The following is a 17,690-nucleotide window of genomic DNA, read 5'->3' as shown; positions in this document are numbered from 1 at the left end:
TTGTGGGGAATATGAGCTGTTAGAGTGGGCGACGGGGCTGCGGACGTCTATTTCGCTGAATGAGCCACGGAAGATGGCTGAAAGCAACAAGAAAGATGGAATGAAGGGGGAAAACATGAGCGATAAATGGAAAGAAGAAGAAGAAGAAAGCGATTGTGGGATGAGGCAGGACAACACATCGCTTCTATGTGGTGTGCGGAGGATCGGGCGACGAGGAGGTGATGCAGCAGTTGTGATTGTGGGAGTTAGGCAGATGAGAGAAGGAGCGGAAGCAAGGAAAGTGGAGGTGATTCTGAGCAACTGCACAGCAATGACGCGTGTGCATATGTTTGGGAGTGTGTTTGCGGGGGCGTTTGATACAGAGACGCAGCTGACAGGGCTGGCAGAGGGGAGGCAGGCAGAGGTGCAGACCGCAAAGGTGGCGGGGTTCTTCTACAAGTCGGAAAAGAGGCTGGGCACAGAGCAAGAATACATCCAGCGAAGACAGACGGCAGCAGCGCGGCTGGGGAACACCCTGGATGCGCCTTCTGTGCTGATGCACGGGGTTGTGACGCAGGAGACTTGGAGGAAGGAGACGAGCGCATGTGCAGGGGATGCAATCTGCGGAGGAGCAGCGAGCGGAGAGATGATGGCAGACATGATGGCGAGGAAGAAGAAGAAGATGATGATGAACGTTGTGATAGGAGAGGGAATGGGAGGAGTGCGGAACTGGAGGAGGAGCCTGGCAGACTGGAAGAACATCGACTTTTTGGGGGAGACGACGACAGTTGTGCTGAACGAAGCACCAGGGGAAGGGAAGAGGAGGCGTGTGGTTGTCCCGATGGAGGTGATTGCAGGGAAGGGGCAGAGCACTGTGACAGTGGTGGCGACAGACGATGAGCATGTGGTGGCGAAAGTGGTGGGGGTGGATCTGAGTCTGTGCGGAGGGAGAATGAAAACGGAGGAAAGAGAAGGAGGAGAAGGAGAAGAAGGAGAAGGACGATTGAGGGAAATGCGGCTGATGAATGTGTTTGACCCGAAGAAGCATGTTTTGCAGAAGATGCACTCGGCGCTGATTCTGCCAGAAAAAGTGCTGAGAAGCAGATGTTGGGATGCAGGCGATGAGAAGGATGAAGAAAAGAAGGAAGAAAAGAAGGAAGAAAAGAAGGAAGAAAAGAAGGAAGAAAAGAAGGAGAAGGAGGAGAAAATAAAATCAAGATGTGAATGTAAATGTGCCAGTTCAAATGGGAAGAAGACAGGAGGAGTATCATTGAAGAAAGCATATCTTTCGAAATGTGTTGCGACGCGGAAGATAAAAGATCTGTTGACATCTACATATGAAAGCTACAGTTGCTTTGGGGGAATTCTTCATCTGCTGAAGTGCGTGATGAAGGCGAAGGTGAAGAAGAATGAGGGAGACGGGGCAAAAGTGAGAGCATTTGATGCGTGATGTAATGCGTTTGAGGAGCTGTACAAGTTGGTTGATGATGATAATGAGGATGAGGATGAAGATGAAGAAAAAGAAGAAGGAGAAGAGAAGAAGAAGAAATTCCGAGAGCTTTGTGATCGTTACAGCGAATTTGCGTGTGAGGAAACGAATATTCTGCTGTTCAAAAAGGCGCCAAAATTCTTTGCGAAAGCGGTTCGGCCGAGTTTGGCGAGCAAAAAGAAGAAGACGGTGGTTGACCACGATCTGCTGGGCACGGAAGATGTGGAGCTGTTTGAGGAATATGCAGAGCCAGCTTTGTTTGTGAAGCTGAATGCAGTGGAGCAAGTGTTTGTGCTGGCGAGGCTGGTGGAGCTGGGGCAGAAGGCGAAGAAAAGGGAAGAAGGAAAAGAAGGAGAAAGAAGAGAAGGAGAAGAATTGGAGAGGAGTTTGAGGAGGTGTGTGGCGTTGGTGGAGAAAGTGGAAAATCAGCTGAGGTCGCAGCTGATAGACAAGAAAGAAGAGGAGAAGGCGTTTGAGAAAGTGCTTCCATTGGGACTGGATGATGGGGGTTTCATTGAGGCAGAAGAAGAAGAAGAAAGAGGAAGAAAGAGCAGTGTGAAAGGAGCATCGGGACGAGCATTCAAAGAAGGAGGAGATTTGGGGAAGATGGTAGTGCAGGTGAGGACGATGCAAGGGAAGATTATTCGAGTTTGCGTGACGAAGGAGACTACGGCGGAGGAACTGAAGGAGCTTATGCAGAAGAAATTTGGGATTCTGCCTGACATGCAGAAGATTGTCTTCAACGATGTGCAGCTGAGCGACACGCGCACAATGAGCGGGTGCTTCATCCGGAACAACGACGAGCTGAAGCTGATGCCGCGTATGTTGGGGGGTGCAACAGATGTTCAAGGGCAGATGGGGCAGATGGGGCAGATGGAGAAAGGAGCGATGCCTGGAGCGAGAATGGCAATGCTGATGGTTGGTATGGCAAGGGCAGGAGCAGGAGCAAGAGCAGGAGCAGTGGCAAGTGCAGGATTAGGGTCGAGGCCGAGAATATAGATGCAGTCGAATGCATGGCAGAGGATAAGCAACGCTGGTGCGATGCCTCGTCGGGCAAATGACTTTTGTGGCTCTTTCTTTATGGATATTCGATCAAATCCTCAGATGGCGACGCCTATGGGAATGCAGATGGAATCAGAGAATGTGCATTATGGCTTCACTTCTGCTTCTTGTGTTTCTTGCGACTCTTTTGGAGATGATAAGCTTTGTTCCTGGAAAGAAGAAGAGGAAAAGCCAGTTGCGAAGTTCCTGCAGGTGGAGAACATGAAGGAATACAGAGAGAATTAATATCATCGTGTGCCGTCATCTCATTCTGTACTGGTTGAGTGGAACCATTTCTTCCTGGACAATGCGCGGTATCTGTTTGGATGTGTCGGGGAGGAGGTGGGCAGGGATACGCGTGAGTGTGGGAGGTCTGTTCCTTTTGTGTCAGCGAATGTGATTGAATGCACCTATTCGTTTGCATCAGCAGCGTTTGCAGCTGCGCTGACAGATGTTTGTGTGCATCCTGTTTGCGTGGAGAAGGCGACCGAGTTGAGTTGAGGAAGGGTGAGTGTGTCTATAAGGAGCATGACACAGCCGCAGTGCTGTTTGTGAAGGAGATGGAGGAATTTGAGGGAGTGAAGGAAGGAATAGAAGGAGAAGAAAAAGGAGAAGGAGAAAAGGAAAGAGAAAGAGAATAAGAGAGACAAGCGAGGAAACAAGGGCTGTAGTTGAGTGGCTTGGGGAAACGAGTGGAGATGAAGCAGGTGGTTGTGTAGAAGTTTGGGTGTGATGTGAGCGAAGAGTGGGAGATGAATGAGGAAGGGCGGAAGGCGAGGAAGTGTGTGGAGAAGGAGAAGATGCTAGCTGGGCGTGTGTGTGTGCGATGTGGTGCTGACAAACACGACGTCAGCGCAGAGGTCGGTACAGGTGCTGATGCAGGTGCCAGGACGGTCGATTGTACTGCAAAGGGGCAGCGCGACGAGGACACAGAGCGTTGTTCCGGGTGCGTGTGGGATGCAGACGGTGTCGTAAGAAGTCTATTTCCCGGAGAATGGGGAGTTTGTGCACTATCCGGTGTTGGTGGCGATGCGGGGGCGGAATGTGTGCTGCAGCCGAGATGGAATGCGCCGTGTGAGGGTGGAAGTAGAAGGTGTGGCTGGTGATAAAGAGGAAGCAAGCTTGTCATAGGAAAAAAGATGTTGCCATATGTGTGGAATACAACATCACCAGCCGAGTGCAAAAAGTTCGAGAAGAAGAAAAAGTCGACACACTCGATCCGTTCGTTCGAACAGGTTTCAAAGATGGTAGGGCAGCGCTGATGAACGAGTCTAGATGGTTGAATGCAGAAGACGGAGACTCTAGAGGGTTGATGCTCACGCTAGTTGTGCTTGACATTTTTTGATGTTTTCTGGATGACTTCTTCAAAAACACCCCATTCAATAACAGCATCTTGTTCAACTTCATTTTTTAACTATTCTTGAACTCTTTCAAATGCTCAATTCACTTACTCCTTCCGGCTAAATATTCTTCATCGTCTAATTAAAAATGTTCAAAATTGTTATTGACAACATGAAATATTTCCCTCTGAAAATTCACTTATCGTTGTAATAGTTGTATGCAGAAGTTATATTTTTTGAGAATATTGCAACAAAAAAAACGAATTCAAAAAATCTAAAAATAAATTAAACTTTTAAGAAAAAACAAATTACAAACAACCAATTATAAAAATGCTTTTTTTGCTCAAATTTCAGTGAGATGAATAAGCTTATACAAAACGTTGATATGGGTGATTATTTTTGATGTCATATTTTTCCATTCAAAATTTTCGGTTCGAAAAAACTCCCTTGAATATTAACAAATGAACATAGAAAAGAGAATATGCATTCTCATAAGTCCATCGTTTTCAATTCAGCTTTAACATTTGTTTTTGAAACAGTTCTGATGTATTAAGCACTTAAATGAAAAATCTTTACCCAGTGACAAGCAATCTTTGAAAAAAACAGCACACCGAAAAAAGTTATGATTTCAAAAAGAATCACCCATATCAATTCTGAGATTTGAAAATTTCTGATTGAATAAAATTTTATATACGTATCTTAATATTTAGTTTTCTCGAAAAAGAATTGAAACATTCATTGTAAATTTTATTAACATCTATTTTCAAGATGGATCAAAAAGAAAAAACTCTAATTCACCAAAAATCAGCAATTGTAATTCTTATGAGATCAAAAAACATAACTTTTTAAATCTGAAAAATTGTCGACCAAATGAAGTTTGTGACATGTTTTTAAATATTATCATGATAACATTTGTTATTCAAGAATAATAGAAACTGAATGAAAAAAAACAATGTCAATGTTTCAAAATTATGATAAAATGCGACCATTCAAGTTAAAAATAAACGATTTCGAAGAGTTTCACGAGAGATTTTATCTTTATTGATTTTAATATGTTTTCCGTTCATATTCTTCACATGTTGATAACTTTCGAACCGAAAAAAATCAGACCGAAAATTTTGACAGAAAAAGTATGATCCCAAAAAGAATTACCCATATGTCTAAATTTATTAGAAAAGTTCCTTTTGTTTAATTTTCAAAAAAAAAAAGGTAATAGTCGATTAGATCGACACCCTAAAAAATCGTTAAGTCAACTTAATATTTGGAAAAATCTGCTTATTTTGCAAATAGAAGTTTATTGACAAACTTTTAACAAAATTCAATTTTCTTGTTTTTTTTTCCCCGAAAAACGAGGAGTTATACATTAAAAAGGGAATTATAATCATTTCAATAATCAAGTTTGATTCTGATTTGTTTATAAAATAAATTCTCAACCCAATTTACAATTTTCACATTGAAGAAACATGATGAATATGATAACAGTATCAGAAATAGACTTGTAAAATACTGAATGAGAGAAGGGAACAGCATTGGCTGTTTTCATTAATTGAGAAAATATTATAAGGGGAGAGCTGATCGAATTAAGAAATCAAAAATAAAAAGAATCTGAAGGCATGGTTGATTTATTTTTTGATTAAACATACGAAATATCGTTTACTAATACTTTTAAAAAAGAAAATTTGACGAATAAGATAACGAAGCCAAACCCTAAGTGATTTTAATTAATTGCTCCTTTTCCCACTTCAAACCCCAATTTCAAAACTCAAATGCTACAAAACACATTTATTATTATAAGTTTGTTATTGTTATCAAAAAGAAATCCAAAATTTTGTATATTTTTGGGTGTCGATCTAATCGACTAATGCCAAAAAAAAAAAAAAAAAAAAAAATATATTTCAATCAAATTTCTGTTTCAACTTACCAAATTTTGCTGTCATGAAAGAAAAAACTTGTCAGCGTCATTATTTTCATGACAGTGAAATTTGGTGAGTGGGAACAGAAATGTGATCGAAATATGAATTTTCATTTTATTTGAAAATAAAAATAAAAAGGAACCTACAAAAAAAATATAGACATATGAAAATCATTTTTTTTTAGAAATCTGAGAAAGTGAAATAAAGCTATGAGAGAAGCAGTTTTTCGTGCTTTGTATGTAAAAAGCTTGAAAGACCGTATTTTCCCCCATATAAAAAATCCTTCCAGTGACAACGCTTCATTAAATATACAAATAATTCAATATTTATTTGTAATTATAAAATGCGTAATCATAGAAAATAACCAGAAAAATATAAATATGAACAAATATATTAAATATTGATACCAATAAAAACATTACCCTTCACATAAAAACAACCAAAAACAAAAGTGTGACAGCAACATCACTAATGAAGACGACTCATCCATTGCTACATATCCATTGCCTTGTTGTTGCATCGGATCTTCTTCCAGAGAAATGTTTGAACACAATGGTATATTGAAACACTTTCACTCAAAAAAGCAATAAGAGAGGAGAAGAAAAACAATAATAAAAAGAAATGAAAAGAATGAAAAGAAAAGAAAGAAAAGAGTTTCAGGCTTTTAATCCAATCCATTCATCATTCATCTGGTCTCTTCTGCTCTTCTTCATCATCGCTTTCACACTCCAAGCACCACTGAATTTGCTCCCCTGTAAGATCACTTCGTTTCCACCTTTGTGAATTTACCATCCTCATGTCTATTCTGAGCACGTCACATCTTCAGCAACTCTGATCCTCTGCTTTTGTCCTTCTTCCTTGTGCTGCATTCTTCTGCTTCCTCCTCATCCGAGCTGTCTTCAATCTCGATTGCATCGCTCATCGTCATTGTTGGTCCGCCTCCTGGAAAGCGTGAAATGAACTGCCGCTTTATGTTCACAAGAGTTGGCCGTTTCGATGCATCACCTGACAGGCACATCTCAGCATAATTCATCAACGGACTCCCTCTTCCCTCATTCGCACTTGGCCTCTCCCCATTCACAATCTTCTGCCCTGCCACCTCCCCTTCATACTCTCCAAACGGAATTTCCAATGTCAAACACTCCCACAACATCATCCCAATCGAAAAAGCAACTGACTCCTTCGTTGCTCCCATCTTCTTGTTCATCTGCAGCTCTGGCGCCTTCCACCTCAGGCACTCTTTTTTGAAAAGGCTCTCATCCTCAAACGCAGATGATGGCAGAGAATCCTCATCATCATCATCATCGCTGGCAGATGTCACAACGGTCGATGAAGAGATGGATGATGAGTCTGAATCATCAGAAGAAAGGAGATCAGAATGTATGACAATGCAGATCACCATGTGCTCGGAGAACAAAACAATGTGAGGACTCAGAGTGGAAAGAGAAGATAATCCATTTTCCATTTCATCAAAGGAGTGGAGCGCGAGATTAGCCACCCAGAACAGGATTTGGGCAGCTGTCTGCTCCCTCTCCTGCAGAGTACCTATCGCCATCTCTTTTGTCTTATTACTCCCGTGAAGCAACATGAACAGCGAATCCCTCAGATCCACAATCAGCTTCTCATGAGGGGATGAGCAGGCCATCGCATCCACCAGATTAGACATCGATGAAGTGGTTGGGCACAGACTCTCCGATCGAACAAATGATGAATCTGAATCTGATGAATCAGTTGTTGAAGTTGATGAAATTGATGGTGATGGTGTTCTCTTTCTTGTCTCTTCTTCTTCTTTCTCATCCACTTTCTCCAGCATCCATTGAGGAATCTTATCTGAGTCTTTTCCCAGAATGAATTCAGTTGATCCACTCTCAGACAGAAGATGCTCTGATGACACTGAATGTTGCATATTCGTCTCATACATTCTTTTCTTTATCCTCTCATCATTCTTCTTCTCTGCCTCTTTCTCTGCTCTCCTCCACTGCTCCTCTGGAGACATCTCCATCGTCACCATCTCGAATGCCTTCGGATCCTTTCTCACTGTATCATTCACAATCTCTCTCAGATCTTTATTCTCATTCTTTGCCTTTCTCCAACGAATAGTCACAATGACAGATACAATCAGAACAATCAAAAACAAAATAACGAATATTATCGCAATTATTGCAGACCATGATGATTTCCCTTCTTTCCCTCCTTCAACAATCCTTTCTTCTCCTTTTCCAACACTTTCACTCCTGTTCTTCACAATGAATGACTCAGTTGCTGATGGAGAATCTCCTTTCCCAAACACAATCCACACACTCACTTCTGTCTCGTCTCTCACTTTCTCCCATTCTGAAGATGAAATAAATGTGTGAATCTCATTCTCTGACACAAACTCTTCTTCTTCAATCCCCTTTCTCACAATCTCCTCTTCATCTCCATTTTTCATGCTCATCTTCACTGACAAATCACATGGCAGAAGCAGCTTTCCCACAATCATCAACTCAGCATCTCCATTTTGTTGAGAAACATTCTTCACCTCTTCCAAAACAGGGATGAAAAATGATGATCCTCTTTCAGTTGCTATCCCTCCCAATTCGCATCCCTCATCCAATATCCACAATGATGTGTTTGGCAACATTCCATCTCCACCTTTCACACTCACAACATTCAACCCCCCATTCCCTTCACAAATCGCATTCCTTCGAGCTGATGGATATCCCTCAATCGATGCGTTGTTATTCTCAAACTTTCCATTTTCAATCCTCACACTCCCTCCACTCACCCACAGCCCTCCTCCCTTGCTATTTCTGATTGTTGTTTCCCTCATCTCCACCTTGCTCTTCTCAACATCAACCAATGACCCATTCCATTTGCATAATCCTTCTTTTCTATTGTTTTCTTCCTTGACAATTTCATCTTCTCTTTCTCCATCAAACACACATGCCTCAACCCTCACATTCTTGGAATTCCTGATCTGCATCATCCTTCCCTTATCAACAGAATTCACACACTTTCCGAATGAGCTGTTCAGCACACTCACCTCTTGTTCGGCATTATCGATCACAATCACACACCCCTCTAACAACACAGTCACATTCACAACTCCCATCTCTTTCATCTCCACTTTCGCTTTCCCTCCAACACTCACAACATCTCCCTCACATTCGATATTCAATAATCTTGTTTCATCAATCATCACATCCGATTCTTCATGGAATGAAAGCACTGATCTTGTTGTATGAATATCCCTGAACGTTGAATCAAATATCTTCAGCTCTCCACTCTCCACACTCACAATTGAACTGTTCAACTTCATATCCTCAACTACAATTGAAGAAGAGAAGAATTCACATTTCTGTATCTCCATTGAACCATTCTTCACTTTCATGAGACAATTGTGAGTCGATTCAAATCCATCTTCAAACTGGAATGAGCACCTCTCCACTGAACATTCATTCACAAACTCCATCACACAATCCTTCTCACCTGATTTCTCAATCTTGCAGTTCAATCGAACAATCCCCTGTGTCTTTTTCAATGAGTTCACAACCAGGTCCCCAATCACACACTCCTTCCTCACAAACCCTTCCACATCAATCAGAATCCCATTCATCACCCCTTCCTCGATGTGGCCAACCCCACAGTCGATGCTCACACACGGATTGCTCTGTGCCCCACATCCCCTCCCATCACTCCCTCTACCACTCACAAATACCTGTGCCGAATAATAGCATGTAATCAGCGGAATCAGATCAATATCTTTCTCGCTCCAAACATCCCTCCCACAGATCGAGTTGTTCGAGTTCAGTGACTCCTGGTTGTAGTTCAGCGCAAACAGTGTTTCGTTGATCTGGTGAGCAATCGAGTGGCATCTGACAAATATGTCTTTCCCCACATGCGCCTCATTCATCACAAACAGGATGTTCACAATCTTGAAATTCAGAGGTGGAATCGGACTTTCATTTCCATAATTCGCATGTGGGTCTGATCCATCAATAAACAGCCCTCCTCCACACCCTGTTTCACCCGAGCACTTGCACATCGAAAACGAGCTCCCATTCACTTTCAACACTGATTCCCCACTCTTCAGCACCACTCTCATTCCCCCTCCTTCATCGCTCAAGCCACTCTTGCAGCTTGACATCGAACACTCATCTATCACACACTCCACTCCATTCTCAAATGATCCCACATCAACAACACTCGCTCCAATCCCTTCATTCGTGATGTTCGCAAATGAACACCCAACAACTCTCAAAACTGGTCTGTTCCCATTTGAAAATGCCTTCTTTTCTCCATTCATCTGGTTTTCCTCTTCCATCATCGAAATCAGGCTTCTTTCTTTCGCTCCGGCAAATGAGATGTTCACATTCTGAAGTGTCACCTCAACTGCACTTGGGCTGAACGCAATCAACCCTTTCAGCTCTGAAATCAAACTCAACGAACACCTCTCAATCAATACACTCCCTCCATTCACTCTCATCACACAATATCCAAAACTTTCTGCCACCCCTCTCCCTGGGCCAAATGAACAATCTGAAACTGACAATAATGTGTTTGCTCCAGAGGATTCAATCAACACTTCATGATTGGTTGTGATGGCTGGCTTGGTGAATGACACATTCACAAATGACAGACTCACATTCGAGGAGATCATTGAACCATCAGACAAATCATTCTCATCTTCATCACTGATCGTCACTCCTGTCCCTTTCTTTGTTCCTTCAATCACCACTTTTGGTAACTCTGAAATTGATGAAGAAGAAGAAGATGAAGAAGAAAATGAAATGGAATGACTCAGCAACCCTGACCCCACAATCGCAATATGTGTCTCCCCTTCTCCAAGTGTTGGATATCGAAGTGATACCAAGTGGTCAATCGATGAACATGGTGCTTCTGAATATCCGCACCCACTGAAGTCTCCTCCTTTCTCCCTTGAAACAAACCCATCCCCACTCCAGTTCCTCCACAAATACACAACCAGTGGAATCACATATCCCTCCTCTCCTGTTGACTTCCTCTCCCATCCACACAACTCATCCAATGACTTCAACTCCTCTGAATTCATCTCCCATTTCAGATGCTTCTCATTCACAATCTCACTCAGATCCCATCCTGACACAAACACATTCTTCCCTTTCCAAGCATTGCATCCCTCAAATTCCATCCCTTCCATCACAAATGTTCCCATTTGATTGGGAAGTTCAACAAACATCCCTCCTCCCATTCCTCTCCCTCCATCCTCTCCATCCTCTGATGGCACTTCACATCCTGATAATTTCACTCCTTTCATTTCCAAACTCCCTCCCTTCCCAATTGATATCTTCATCCCTCCCCCTTTCATCCCACTCCCCCCTGAACACACTGATGACAAATTGCATCCTTCAATATTCACAACCCCATTCACACCCATCTCCACATTCAAACATCCTCCTCCTCCTCCAATTCCACCAACAACTTCCACTTCACTCATTCGGCTGTGATTCATCTCCAATTCATCTCCATTCGAAACAACAATTAAAGATTTCACACTCATTCTCACTCCCCCTTCCATCACAAACCCATTCACAACCAGCCCTCCTCCCTCAATACAAATCACATTGTATCCAATCATTTCATCATTTCCAAATGTGACTGAACAGCTGATCATTGTGATGGTTGATGATGAGGAGTGGATAAATGCACTTCTCTTCCCATTCATTTCTTCATTCAACACAAATGCCAAATATCTCATCTCAAATAATTTTGTGCACTCAATAAGGTTATTTTGATTTATCGATCCTTCATCCCTCACCAACACCTTCATCTCTTCTTCTTTCCCTGAAACACGAACCTCAAATGAAACCACTTTTATCTCATTCTTTATCCATGATTCTGAGATAACTTCAATCTCATTCACATTGCTGCCTGCTCTCTGACTCACACAATAGTCAATCGTCAAACACCCAAACTCCTCAAACCCACAATGGCTCTGATCCAGTGCTCTCTCTCCTCTCCCATCAACTCTCAGCTTTGTCCCAATTGAACACAAATACACAAACAGCGGAATCACTTCCCCTTCTCTCCCATCCTCACTCCCACACAGCTTCAACACATCTGTTGGAATCACACTTGAATCAAAAAATGAAAATGAACTCCCATTCACTTTCGATTCCAACAACACTCCTCCACCACATTCAACAAACACATCCTTCCCATATTGAGCTTTGTTATTCTCCCCAAACACAAACAAACCCTCTCTTCCCGATTCCATTTTCATTGAACCATCCCTGCTCTCCATCACAATCATCATCCCTCCCCCTCTCCCTTCACTTCTCTCATCTGAACTCTCCCCTGTACCCTTCGCCTCACACCCATCAATCACACAACTCCCATTCACAACAACACTCCCTTCCCCCTTCACAACAACACTCATCCCACCTCCTCTTCCACCAACACACCTGCACCCCTTCACAACACACGACTCAATCACAATTATCCCATTCTTCCCCTCATCTCTCTCTGCCCCAACCACTCCACTCACCCATCCCCCATCTCCACTTCTCTTCTCAATGTTATTCACCTCACACCCACAAAACACAACTGATTCCACCCCTTCGCCAAACTCAATCACTGAATGTTCTCCAAATCTCAAGGTCTCTCTGATCACCAATCCCTCCACTTTCACTTTTCCCCCAATCACATTCACAAAACAATATCCAATGGAATTCTCAGAGGAACAAACAACAGAACAGTCAGTGAGTGTGAGGAGTGTGGAGTTGGATGAAATCAGAGATGATGATGATGCACCAGATAGAGCAGATGGAATACAGAACTTGATGTTTCTCATTGAACATTTGCTCTGAACCTCAATCAGACAAGATGACTCAAAATTCTCTTGTGCTTTCACCCCAACTTCCATCCCTTTTGTTGCACATGAAATCTCCCATTCATGGCCATCTGTCATTCCAACTGCCTCAGCAAGCTCAAATCCCGAATCCAATTCGATCTTCTTGTTTGTGTCTGCATATCTCACCCGCGCTGCATGGGTGATAGTGGCACACGGATAATAGTCAAATCCACAGAACCACGAGTCATATCCACCCAGCCCATCCTTCCCCTTCCCCACATGTGCTGCATCTGGATATCTGTCCAAATACACATTCAGTGGGAACAGCCCCATCGTTGTGTCGCTCCGATCATATCCCACCAGCTCATCGTATTTTGAATCGTCATGTTGGATATTCAGCTTTTCTGTTGTTATTCCCCAGCTCGCTGAATTGCTCCCATTCACAAACACATAATTCCCCCCCAATGAAGCAGAACACCCTGAAAAGTCAACTGACACAATCGAGAAGTCAATTGAGTTGTCAGCCAGATACAACATCATCCCTCCTCCATATTTTCCACTTGTGCATCTCTTGATTGCTGTTGATGTTTCAACCTGAAGCTTGCTTGTGTCTGTTTCCAACTCAACCTTGACCCCACCACCACTGCCATTCTTGCACTCACAATCCTCGACTGTCACATTCTGAACAACAAATGTCTCCCCTTCTGCCACACTCTTTGCCACAACCACCCCATCTCCTTCAATCAACTTCACATTCGTCACCGTCAAGTTCGCAATCATGTTCTCTCCAGATGAAGTGGCTGTCAAAAACAGGGCAGATGAGGAGGAGGAAGAAGAAGACAAAGCAGGTTCAGTGAACAATGATTTTGAGACATTCATATTCTTGATCTCCACACCAACCATCGACAGCTGTAACAGCGGCACCACAAACACTGAAGAAGATATCATATATTCTCCAATATTGCTCGTGGTAATCACAACATCCTCCAACGAAAGTGACCCACTCCCATCAGACACAAAAACCACACTCGGCGAAGGACTTGCATTTGAGTTGCAATCAACCTTCATGTGCAATAAACCAAGTTGGCCTGTTGTCGCACTGAACAGCGCTCCAGTTGATGAAAGGGCTCCTGTTCCAATCGAACTCTTCTCTATGCCTATCCCAATGACCGAAATCTTCTTTTCTCCAATCTCAATTGTTGTCACCTCGCTTGTGTGATTCCCTTCCATCAGCGTGACTGACAAGCTAATCTGCACTTCACACATCTCAAACGCTTTCTTCACTGTCAAACATGGATTTAATTCATTAACCCCACACAACTCAGAAGCATCATTCCCATTCACAGAAACATATGTTGTCTTGTCTTTCAGCCAATCTTTTTTCGATGTTTGTTCATATGCCCAGGAACCGGATGAATTAAACGTATAGCACACTCTTTTATCATCTGTATTTGTTGTGTAACATTCAAAGAATGGATTAATTGACGATAAATACAAATTGTTAAAATCAACGAAATCAATATCATGCCCATATGGAGTGTTTGGAGAGCATTTGCATTCGTGAAAGAACAAAAAATAACAATAAATCCCATCATCTTGTTTTTCCGGTCTGAAGCTCATGCCTCCTCCATATGACGATACGAAACATGACAAAAACTGAATGCTCCTAATTTTGAACTGAGAAGGAAATTTATATACCCACATGCCTCCACCATATGAACCAGAAAGTGAGCATAAAGAAAAACTGCAGTCAAACACACACGCACTCTCTCCTCTTCCGCTGTCTGCGTCAATGCAATTTGATCCCCAAATCTGAAAAGATTCGAGAAAGAGCCCTCCTCCGTCATAATTTGCTTTACAATTTCTGAAGTTGCATCCACTGATCTGAACACATGTTGAAATCGTATAAACGAAAGCCCCTCCTCCATATCGATTTTGCGCATGACATGAGTCGAAAGTGTTGTTCACAAATTCAACAGAATTAATTCCATGGCACATTATTCCTCCTCCAGCGTAAAAAGCATAACAATTATTAAAAGAGCAATGAGAAACGGAAAGAATTCCATTTCCTCGATTGAACATTTGAATTGCTCCTCCATTAGAAGCATCATCAGCATAATCTCCCGTTGATCCTGTTGTCTTTGATCCATTCCATTCGCACCAAACAAATGAATTCACACCGTTGTCAAGGATCTTTATTCTCTCTTGTTTCGACAGATTCCCTTCTGTTCCATTGACATTGACATTCCTTGTCCGATAACATCCAACAAACGAGGTGTTTGAAACAGTTAAGGAAGCCAAGGGGTTGTTCAGAGAGGGAACAATCCCGCCATCATATGCATCACAAACAGAAGAAAATAAACAGCTGCTCATCATGCAAGTGGTTTGGGTTGATGTTGTGGTTGGAGATGAGCACGAATCAGGTGCTGATGAAATATTGAAAAAAGTGAGTTGGGAGAGGGAAACAAAAGGAATGAATGGTGATGAAAGGAACGGGGTCGATGACACACAAAAAGACGAGAAATGAGATTCACCCAACGAAATAATGGATGACTTTGAAATATCATTGTCAAACTGTCCAGAAGTGAAAAGAGGAGGAAATTCATTCAATCCTTCAACATTTGGCTGAATTGAAATGTTCACAAATGACCCAAAACTCCCGTCCAGTTCTATCGGCGAAGAATGTTTCTCAACAAAAAGAATGCACTTTTTCATCGAAATAATGCTTCCTTTTTTCGCAATGAGAATCCTTTTTGTTCCTTTTTCTCTCACAACCAAGCCCATTTCCATGACCGATGAATTGAAGCATTCCAAGCAACCCTCAATTTCACTGAATTGGCAAATGTCAGCTTTCTTCAAAATTCCAATTTCTCTTCCATATTCTTCTTTGCTTTTTTCATCATCTTTGATAAAATCTCTTCCTTCAATTTCACTTCTCTTTTTATTTTCCATCAATCTTCCACCATCTTCTATATTATTATTTAATTCATCATTTGAAGGATATTTGTTTATCTGAAGCATATTTCTATCCACTTTAATCATTTCTTCTTTTTCTATTTTTTCTCCAATCCAGCTCGAGTCTCCGGTGGTTGCAACAAGATTCACACAAAGAAAAAATACACTGAAAACAGGCATCCCCACTCCTGACAACATTTTCGTTCTGTGTCAACAAAAAAATTAGATTATTCTTTTTGAAAAAAATATATTTTTTATTATGGGAGCAAAAATTAAATTTAGGGATACATTTTGACAAAGGGGGGAGTGGAGGAGGGGAAAACTTTTTTCTTTAATTTTGTTCCACACCATATTTTCAAATAATTAACTTTATTTTAGATTTTTAAGAATTTATTTTCTAAATGGGGCGAAATTTTTTCATTTATGAAAAAAGACTCAAATTTGTTTCAATTTTTTTCTCCATCGAATCATTAAAAGTTCTACACTCCCACGCATTATAATTATGAAAATAATAAAAAATTTTGAAAAATGAAAGAAATCATTGAGTGGAACAAGATTCATAAAGTAAAAAATTTCTTCCCAAATGTTATGGCAGATTTATTTAGAAATGATATCTGAATAATTTTGGAACAAGTCTTAGTATTTTTTCATTAAACAGAAAATTTAGTCACAAAGTGACTAAATATTTGGATTTTAAATTTTGTTCCACACAATTTTTGCTTAGATATATCATATTTTCCGATTGTCAAAAAAAATTTATTTTTGCTTGGGAATGCAATTCTTTTTATGACGTGATTGATAAAATACTTTGGATCACATGGTTGTATTTTTCGTGAATGAAAGAATTGCATTTCATTTTTCAAAAATTTTGAAACATAAAGAAAAATATCAATTTATTATTGAAAATATATCGTAGTTTGAATGCTTTTGATTTTTGACTTTTTTTTTTTTTCAAATATCTTGTCAAATATTTTGTGAAAATTTAATTTGACTTTTTTGTTCTGCAAAAGAATGAGAATTTCAATGTGAAGTCTTTGTTTTTGTTATATTCGGAATTCCAATATTCCTGGATTATTGAAAAACGGGGATTTTTTTCGAAAAATTTTTTCCAAGTGATTTTTTGGTTTTCTAAAATGAAAGAGAGATTGAGAGATTATTTATGCTCCTTTGGTCCATTTTAGAATGAACGAAATATAGGTATCAAATCGGAATGTTGTAATGTTGATTTTTTTGTAGAATTTTTAACAAATGCAAATATATTTATACATATATATTTTTTGTGGGATCTCAAGTCTTTTAAAAGAAAAGATAAATAAACGCAATCTCAATAATTTTATATAATAATTGGAAATAATAACAAGCAAAAAGTGAATTGTTCACATAAAAATTTATTGAAGAAAAAATTTTCAATTTTTAAAGATGTAATCAAAGATTCTTGTTCTCGACTGAATTTTTTTTTTTTTAGTTTCTGTTTAATTTATCCCCTAAAAATTCTAGAACATCGCGGGTGCTGTTTTGAAAACAATATGCTTTAATAAAAACCTAAAGTTCAAAAAATAAAAACAAACTTCCATTCAATGATACTGAACTGATCAACAGGATTTCCTGATCCATCAAATAAAGTCAATTCGCACATTGCCCCTGCTCTCGTCTGTTAACATATGAAAATAAACATTTAAAGATAACAAATTTGAATTGTGCAAACCCTCACTTGCAAGTTTTTAATCTTTGGAGCTTCATTTTGAACGAATGACCACAACTTAACAATAATAAAAAGTGAAATAATTCAAAAAACATATTGATAAAAGGATAAAAGGGGCAAACTTCTGAAGTGATGCGTTGCTCATCGTATTCAAATAATGCTTTTGGATGCTTTTCCTGATTTCACAAATTCATGAAAATTACGAAAAAACAATCATTAAAAACGATCACAATGTTTTTTCAATTGAGCATACAATTTTGAATTTATTGCAGCACTTTCGGCAAATTTCAGTCAATTCCTTATCCTCGGTGTATGTTTCAACAAGCTTGCATGTTGAGCATTCAAGCACCCCTGAATCAAATCCATTCGCTTTGCAATACGAACGCTCACTTTCGCTCCTGCAAAACGCAGCAGAAACAAAAAAATAAAACAAAACTATCATTCTTTTTGCAATTAA

General features: G+C 40.5%; 5 protein-coding genes across 5 annotated transcripts; 3 read left to right on the top strand and 2 right to left on the bottom strand.

Annotated features, from left to right (window-relative positions):
• Positions 1-73: 73 nt before the first annotated feature.
• MONOS_8716fu8717 (putative Ubiquitin family) lies at positions 74-2,467 on the top strand (the record flags this gene model as incomplete). Its single annotated transcript, XM_067879151.1, has 2 exons — positions 74-1,378; positions 1,445-2,467. 2 exons carry the CDS (start codon positions 74-76, stop codon positions 2,465-2,467), a joined length of 2,328 nt encoding a protein of 775 aa, XP_067725209.1.
• An 81-nt stretch (positions 2,468-2,548) lies between these two features.
• Positions 2,549-2,755, top strand: MONOS_8718 (uncharacterized protein; the record flags this gene model as incomplete). The annotated part of the gene is made up of 1 exon (XM_067879152.1): positions 2,549-2,755. The coding sequence occupies one exon, from the start codon at positions 2,549-2,551 to the stop codon at positions 2,753-2,755; it is 207 nt and encodes a 68-aa protein (XP_067725208.1).
• Positions 2,756-3,261: 506 nt separating this feature from the next.
• Positions 3,262-3,854, top strand: MONOS_8719 (uncharacterized protein; the record flags this gene model as incomplete). The annotated part of the gene is made up of 2 exons (XM_067879153.1): positions 3,262-3,602; positions 3,683-3,854. The coding sequence occupies 2 exons, from the start codon at positions 3,262-3,264 to the stop codon at positions 3,852-3,854; spliced, it is 513 nt and encodes a 170-aa protein (XP_067725207.1).
• A 3,566-nt stretch (positions 3,855-7,420) lies between these two features.
• On the bottom strand, positions 7,421-13,806 carry MONOS_8720 (uncharacterized protein; the record flags this gene model as incomplete). The annotated part of the gene is made up of 2 exons (XM_067879154.1): positions 7,421-7,481; positions 7,682-13,806. 2 exons carry the CDS (start codon positions 13,804-13,806, stop codon positions 7,421-7,423), a joined length of 6,186 nt encoding a protein of 2,061 aa, XP_067725206.1.
• A 3,038-nt stretch (positions 13,807-16,844) lies between these two features.
• Positions 16,845-17,688, bottom strand: MONOS_8721 (uncharacterized protein). Its single transcript, XM_067879155.1, has 5 exons — positions 17,487-17,688; positions 17,356-17,409; positions 17,237-17,290; positions 17,100-17,182; positions 16,845-17,041 (listed from the first exon to the last, which is right to left on the bottom strand). Exons 1-5 carry the CDS (start codon positions 17,673-17,675, stop codon positions 16,993-16,995), a joined length of 429 nt encoding a protein of 142 aa, XP_067725205.1. The 5' UTR covers positions 17,676-17,688; the 3' UTR covers positions 16,845-16,992.
• Positions 17,689-17,690: the final 2 nt, after the last annotated feature.

This window comes from Monocercomonoides exilis (genome assembly GCF_001643675.1).
Source record: "Monocercomonoides exilis strain PA203 chromosome Unknown scaffold30-1206723, whole genome shotgun sequence".
Taxonomy (NCBI): domain Eukaryota; phylum Preaxostyla; order Oxymonadida; family Polymastigidae; genus Monocercomonoides; species Monocercomonoides exilis.
The sequence above is the reverse complement of the archived record's forward strand: the minus strand, read 5'-3'. Positions and strand labels throughout refer to the sequence as shown.

Excerpts from the sequence above, each read along its gene's own strand:
- MONOS_8721 (XM_067879155.1), bottom strand. The coding sequence starts at position 17,675 with ATGATAGTTTTGTTTTATTTTTTTGTTTCTGCTGCGTTTTGCAGGAGC. Across the intron at positions 17,410-17,486 it reads GCTGCAATAAATTCAAAATT|GAAAAGCATCCAAAAGCATT; the intron begins GTATGCTCAATT and ends TTGTGAAATCAG. Across the intron at positions 17,291-17,355 it reads AGCAACGCATCACTTCAGAA|TTGTGGTCATTCGTTCAAAA; the intron begins GTTTGCCCCTTT and ends ATTATTGTTAAG.